The sequence below is a fragment of the Poromitra crassiceps genome (genome assembly GCF_964638095.1).
Source record: "Poromitra crassiceps genome assembly, chromosome: 18".
Lineage (NCBI taxonomy): Eukaryota > Metazoa > Chordata > Actinopteri > Beryciformes > Melamphaidae > Poromitra > Poromitra crassiceps.
Genome location: NC_139636.1, coordinates 13,930,190 through 13,937,689, shown reverse-complemented (window position 1 = coordinate 13,937,689; position 7,500 = coordinate 13,930,190). Strand labels below are relative to the sequence as shown.

Sequence of the window (7,500 nt, the reverse complement as noted above, 5' to 3'; positions counted from 1 at the left end):
GTAGTAACTCATGTAGTAACTCATGTACTAACTCATGTACAGTAGTAACTCATGTACTAACTCATGTACTAAGTCATGTACTAAGTAACTCATGTACTAACTCATGTACGGACTCTTCAATGTGAACAATCGTCTTCTTTCATGACCTTCGCCGAACATGCTCCATGGCACGGTGCCGCTGGAACGTCCTGTATGCTACTCCTTGGCCACTCCACATTCATGTGATTGGTCCTTGGCCACTCCACATGCATGTGATTGGTCAAAGGTCTTTTTTGGTAACACGTTATCTGGATAGTCCACTTTACAGAGAGTCTACAGAGTATTTGTAACATTTCAACAGCTTATTAGTTGACATTCGACAATTCAACTGTTTGGCTTTTGTCTGTCGATCGTGTTTTAACAGCTTATTAGTTGAGATTCAACAAACAGATTCTGTCACCTAGTGTAATATATAGGAATGTTCATGAAGTGTCAGATATACTCTATAGATAATCTGTTGAACATCTGTTAAACAGAACTGGTGAATGTCAACTGCACGTCAACTAACTGTATAGTGCAGGCAGGGGAGACTGTGAAGAGCCATCTTTAATATGACAGAGCTGAATGGATTTGAATGACTTGGCTTGCAGAGACTAATAATAATAATAATATATAATAATTAATATATAGAGACTAATATTGCCACATTCAATATGTTGAATCCCCTTCAATAATCAAGCAGCTTAATGGCCTCCCACCCCAGCTGGCTTGCCGGTCCTGGCCCGTGTCAGTCTGGCCCGTGTCAGTCTGTGGTCCATGTCAGTCTGGCCCATGTCAGTCTGGCCCGTGTCAGTCTGGTCCATGTCAGTCTGGCCCGTGTCAGTCTGGCCCGTGTCAGTCTGGTCCATGTCAGTCTGGCCCATGTCAGTCTGGCCCGTGTCAGTCTGGCCCGTGTCAGTCTGGCCCGTGTCAGTCTGGTCCATGTCAGTCTGGTCCATGTCAGTCTGGCCCATGTCAGTCTGGTCCATGTCAGTCTGGCCCTTGTCAGTCTGGTCCGCTGGCTTGCCATTCTGGCCCATGTCTGAATTGTAGCCTTGCTGCTTGTTGAAGTCTGTGTGAAATTGACATTGACACACACTTCCCGGGCAGATCAAAGTTAATTGGTTTGTAGCGTACACAGGGCAGGCTGGCTCCACACATTGACCAGAACGCTGCCATAGGCCTACATAGAGATTTTACACATCTGCTACAACCGAGGAATGAATGTGTGAAATATTAATCAGGAGAGAGATAAAGAGAGGGACAGGGAGAGCAAGAGAGGGGGATGTATTACTGTTTTTTATTATTATCAGCTTTTCCTTGTTTCATGGCATAACGTTTTGCTGTTGTTTATCCTTTCCCTCTCCCTCTCCCATCTCTTCATCACACACACACCCCCCCCCCCCCCCCCCCCAGGTGGCTATTATAGCAGGAAATTTTGATCTGGCTGAAATCATCAAGAACCACAAAGTATCAGATGTTGGTAAGTTGACAGCAGTGACAGTATGTCATCAGGCTCCCTCGCTTTTTTATGGCTTTATACTGTCAGATGTTCAAGATTGGATATAGAGGATAGAGACAGATAGGAAGGGAGGTAGACATAAGGGCTGCGGAGAAGGTTTGAGTGGTTTTGTGGATTCCTGCTGGGTTGAACTGTTTGTGACAGAAACATACAGGAAACCTCTGCCATCTAGTGTGGAAAGGAAGAAATACACTGTGAAATGATATTCAAATATGTTGTCCATAAAATGATAAATGTGTTGAATGTATTGATCAATGAAGGTTAATTAAATTTAAATGAAAGTTGTATTGCGTAGCATTATGCTAATGTGCTCATAAAGCATGATGTGCTCATGATGAGAACATTTGATCAGTGAATTACAGTAGAGCTACAGTGAAAATGCATCTCCATAGTCAAAGTTCTACAAAGGCTATTGTGCCAAATCAATATCACTATTTTTGTCATTTCTGCAACTGGCTCTTCAAGGCAATATGCCCATTCAAAGTTGTGATTTTTGTCAAGATTAGTACTGTTTGTTAACCACATCTGATTGGTTTCAAGACAATACTTGAATCAGTGGATCCTTCAGAAAACATATAGTTTGCAGCTACGTAAACACATTGCATATGAAATGGGATCACAGCCTTGAGTCAGCTTAGTGTCAGCTTTATCTTAATTATTATCGCTGTGTAGGAAAAAAAAAAAACGTGTTTAGAAAATCCAGTTTGAACACCCTTTCTTAAAGGCACAGTTCACCTAAAAATGAGAATTCTGACATCATCTTGTTTTTGTCAAGTTTGTCCATATAACCCACACAGGGAGGTTACCAGCACAACTGGAGAGAGAACCAGTCACCACTGACTTCAATACAGTACAACTCAAATCAATGGTGACTGGTTTTCTCTCCAGTTATGCTGGCAACCTCTCTGTGTGTTATATGGACAAACATCACCTGTGTTCAAACTGGCATGAGGGTGAGTAGCAGAAGTTTAATTCATGGGTGAACTGTTCTTTTAAGCAATTACTTGCAGCTTTTGCGAGAGTTCATATTTCTATTTACACCCCCCCCCTCCCCCCGTCCCATTGACCTATTTGAGATATTGATTTCCCTACATCCGACCTCTCTCTTCCTCCTCCCAGTGCCTTTCCGGGAGACCCCCTCCTACACCAACCGTCGACGTGTGATACCCGGCGCCCTGCCCTCGCCGCGCTCCTTGCTCCGCTCCGCTAGTGACAACAACCTGAACGGTGACCACGACCACGGCCACGGTCAGGTGCCCCGAGAACCCCGCGGCCGCCAGGGCCACTCCCCCGTCCCCTCGCTGCGCAGCCTGCCAATGCTGAGCCAGCAGCAGCACAGCAGCCTTGGAGAGGTGTGTAGGGTGTGCGTGCATGCGTGCGTGCGTGCGTGTGTGTGTGTGTGTGTGTGTGTGTGTGTGTGTGTGTGTGTGTGTGTGTTGCGTGTGTGCGCGCTCGGGCGCTACATACTTTATGTTAGACTCTTATGTCATGTGCTTATATCAGTACGACACTGCGGAAGAACATGGTGAAAGACGAGATAGTGGCAGTTTGACGGGTTTATAAAATCCGCAGATCGGGAGCCACGGGCCTCAACATCTGGATGATTACACATAGTTTTATAGTGTTGAATATTCATGATTATGTTAGTACAAATGTAATATAATTACTGTAAGGCTTACAGTAATTATATTACATTTGTAATATAATGACCAATAGCTTACAAGCTATTGGTCAGAGGGTAATAAGGTAAGGTCATATGACCAAGACTGAACAACCAATGACAGTTATAGTTATAGTTGTACACTTTAGGTAATAACAAGAGGTGGCCGTATTCACCAGGGGCCAGTTGCACCAAGTGGTCTTACGACTGGTCTTAAGCAACGCCGGTCGTAACTTTACGACCTAACGGCTACGCCGGTTACACCGGTTGTAAGCCTTTTTCTCACTAAGACCGGTCGTAAATATTACGCCTGGTCAGGAGGAGGAGTAACGTGCCTGTGCGTGTGGTAGTCTATCAGCGGAGATCTGCTGTGATTGAGTCCTCACCGTCCTCATCGTCGTAAAGTCGCCTTCGAAGCATGGCGTTCGATTATAACGAACTAGTTGTGTGGCTTAGCCTTCCCAAATGTTGAGGGTCGTTTTTTAGAATTTAATACATAGAATTGGGGACGTTACATTCAATTTAATTTCAAATACATTCATTTTCCCCCGGAGCAAGGGAGGGTGGGAGGAGGGAGGGTGTAGTGATGCACATACAGTAGTAGTGGCTGATATAGCGTAGTGGCACAGTGACGCTCCAAGCAGGTCGCGAGGCACATTTTTGTGCCAATCAGGGGGCATTCCCCGGCAATTCACCTGGACGCGCATTGCTACGACCGGCGTAGTTAAGACCAGACGTAAGCCCTGTTGGTGCAACAGGCGTAAAACCACTCTAAAGACTGGTCTTAACTAAGACCGACGTAGGAGTTACGACCAGGCATAGTTAAGACCACTTGGTGCAACTGGCCCCTGAGTTTTAGACATCACTACATAAGTGATCATGTGGGAACGTTGCTTGGTGTGTAGGTATTCCATTTCCATGAGGTTTCCCATCCCAAACTCCTCTTCCTGTCCCGTGTCAGAGCCGTCATGGCGAGTTCCCAGACAGCAGCCTCCAGAGCACAGGCAGCTCCAGGTCGTCCCACTCCCGCTCGCCATCGCTCCATCACATGCACGAGGAGGACAAGCCCATCCCCAGGAGGTCCCACAGCCACGGCTACCCGCACGGACACGGCCCCCGAGGAAGACTCAGGTCTGCTCCTTTTCTCTTTCTGGCTTTTTCCTTTGCTATATGGAAGGTTCTGCTAATAGAGCTGGAACAGAGTTGATGAAAACTGGTTTTGCAGCACAGTAACACACATCCTCTCTTTCTCCCTGCTCCCACTAAGCTGTCTCCATACTGGTACAAACGCACAGAGTTGGTGTGTAGAGGAACCAGTATTGGCAGCTATTTGTTTGAAATAGATCATCAGCGATGGGCCTACTGATCGTGCACCTACTCTGATGTTTAAGCCCAATGGGCACGAGGCAGAAAGCTGCATGTGAACAGCCTGTTTGAGTCACTGGGTAGTCACCGTGCGGGATGCTGCATCCCGGTCCTTCTGCTGCTGCTGATAAACATGACATGCCATTTATCAGTGCAGCGCCTTGTTTATTTATTCATACATCAATCCCAGGTGAAGTCATTTTCCTGTCCAAACTGTACTTAGAACTCGCCCAGACGACTAGAAGTTCAAACTTGGAAACGCATCTGAAAATATATATTGATAAATCAGCACTGGACCAAAAAAAGAGAATAAATAACAGTTATCAATCAGTATAAGCTCTATAAAAGCTGCGTTTGGACACGCCGAGTGTGTCCAGTGCTCCTGGCAGGATGTGGGGACAGTGAGCAGTAGCATGGTGTAGAGCCCCACCCATATTATCGGCCGATAACCGATATATATCGGTATATATATATATATATTATATATATATATTTATATATATATATATATATATATATATATATATATATCGGTATCGGCATCGGCCCCAAAAATCCAGTATCGGTCGGGCTCCAGCATGGCGTGTGTCTGGCACAGACAACAGCTAGGCTGAAACACAGCCCTGCTCCTGCTGGGAGGACAGAGGGCACATGACATACTCCAAAACTCTCTGTGTGCGTGTGTCTATGTGTGTGGGTATGTGTGCGTGTGCGTGTGCGTGTGTGTGCGTATACGCGTGCGCGTGCGTGTGTGTGTGTGTGTGTCTGTGTGTGTATGTGTGTCTGTATGTGTGTGTGTGAGTGAGTGTATAGCCACGTGCAAATGGCTGTGTGTGTGTGCGCGCGCGTGTGTGTGTGTGTGCGCGCGCGCGTGTGTGTGTGTGTGTGTGCGTGGGTGCTTGCACAGCTCCGAGAGAGACAGATGGAAAGGGGCTAATAATGATCACCATCGGGACCAATTGAACACAGCCAAGCTCTGTGTGTGTGTGTGTGTGTGTGTGTGTGTGTGTGTGTGTGTGTGTGTGTGTGTGTGTGTGTGTGTGTGTGTGTGTGTGTGTGTGTGTGTGTGTGTGTGTGTGTGTGTGTGTGTGTGTGTGTGTGTGTGTGTGTGTGCACACAGGAGGGAGACAGGAGAGAGACAGGATAGGCTACATGCAGAAATTAGAGCTGTGAGTAATGTCATTGGACAGGCCACTCACTTCAAAACAGCTTGTCACTTGATTGATCCATAAATCCACAGATGTAGTTGTGCTGCTGCGGTGTTGGAACAAATGTCTTCCCTCATACACTCCTCCATTAGATCTAGTGCACAGTAAACTGGCCTCGGATCAGATCCTCCATTAGATATAGTGCACAGTAAACTGGCCTCTGATCACATCTGGGAGCGATAGATTGAAGTGGTTCACCGACATTCGGTTTGTTAAGCCTTTTATTATGATCATATGTCAGAACAAGATTACCCACGCACACGCTTAATGTGATTCCTGCGTGCCACACACTGTGTGTGTGCACACGCGTGTGTGTGCGTGTGTGTGTGTGTGTGTGTCTGTGTGTTTGTGTGTGTGTGTGTGCGTGTGTTGTCGAAAGTCTGATGTCTGACAGGGGAATTGCATTACAGACACAGCTCCAGCCCTCCTCTCCTCTCCCTCTAATACTCTCCTGTCACTTCACTCCATCCATCAAAGACTCTCTGTCTCTCTCTCTCTCTCTCTCTTTTCTTCTATCTGGCTTGCATTCTCTCATTCATGCACACACACACACACACACGCACACGCACACGCACACGCACACCCACACACACACACACACACACACACACACACACACACACACACACACACACACACACACACACACACACACACACACACACACACAGTGGTGTCAAGCTGTGTTTTTACAGCCGGAGAGCAATCAACAGCCTTTTATGATACAGTGTAGCATGATAGCATGCACTCCCCACACACCTTAGAAGCTGCTGCTGTGGGATCAACAGTGAACAATGTTCCTCAATCTGATTTTGAATTCTGGCAAGGAAATTTGCTCCTGCCAGAATTATGACTTTCAGTTCAGCTCACCAACAAATCCACAGTGGTGTCCCGTAAGGTTAACAAATGAACTGCTCCTCTCTCTCTAGTATACCTGGCACTTCATCAGCATTGAAGTGTAACTTGTCTCCACCCCCCCCAGTTTGAACGTAACTCCGCCCACTGCATCATTTTGAAAAGTGCACAAAAATGAGGGGGGCTGTGAGGGTCTGAGGAGGGGAGGTGGGTGTGTGTGTGTGTGTGTGTGTGTGTGTGTGTGTGTGTGTGTGTGTGTGTGTGTGTGTGTGTGTGTGTGTGTGTGTGTGTGTGTGTGTGTGTGTTGGGTGTATCAAGTCTGTGTGCTGTTGTGTTGTGATCAGGCCCATATACATCTTTGATATCTTTGCAGGCGATCTCCGTATATACTGACGAATGAAGTTGCTGTAATGTGTCATGTGATGTTATTTTCAGTTCTAGGGGCAGACAGAGGATCGGCACGGCTCTAAGTGGGGTGCTTGAGTTGCTACTGGAGCTGTGTCGTTAGCACAGTGAGCTAAGTGAGAGGCAGTGTGCTTGTGTTGTTTAGAGAGTCAACTTTGTGACGTATATTAGTCCCAAACGATGGAATCAACATTGCCCCCCCCCCCCAATCCACGGAGCATCTTCTATTAAGGGTGGAGCCATCAGCGCCAAACATAACTATATTTCCATTTGTTGCAATAAATGGTTAAACCTACGATGAGTGTTCCTGAATGATCTAATTTATATTAATACTGTGACAGTGATACTATTCAATTTCGTGCAAGAGCAGGCACGTGTGTTCTTCAGTATAGGCTAACTCCAGACTTGGACTCAGGTAATAGAGACTCGACTCTGCCTCTCCTTCGGTGACTCTGACTTGGACTCAG

The 7,500-nt window shown here is 46.5% G+C and overlaps 1 protein-coding gene across 1 annotated transcript in view; it reads left to right on the top strand.

Moving 5' to 3' along the window:
- The window catches only part of shank3a (SH3 and multiple ankyrin repeat domains 3a), a gene marked incomplete at both ends in the record, with an annotated part of 250,396 nt that overhangs the window by 128,402 nt on the left and 114,494 nt on the right, over positions 1 to 7,500 (top strand). Inside the window, 3 exons of the mRNA XM_083654717.1 lie at positions 1,435 to 1,501; positions 2,660 to 2,892; positions 4,162 to 4,331. Coding sequence (XP_083510843.1) covers positions 1,435 to 1,501; positions 2,660 to 2,892; positions 4,162 to 4,331 — 470 coding nt within the window. The remainder of the gene's footprint in view (positions 1 to 1,434; positions 1,502 to 2,659; positions 2,893 to 4,161; positions 4,332 to 7,500) is intronic.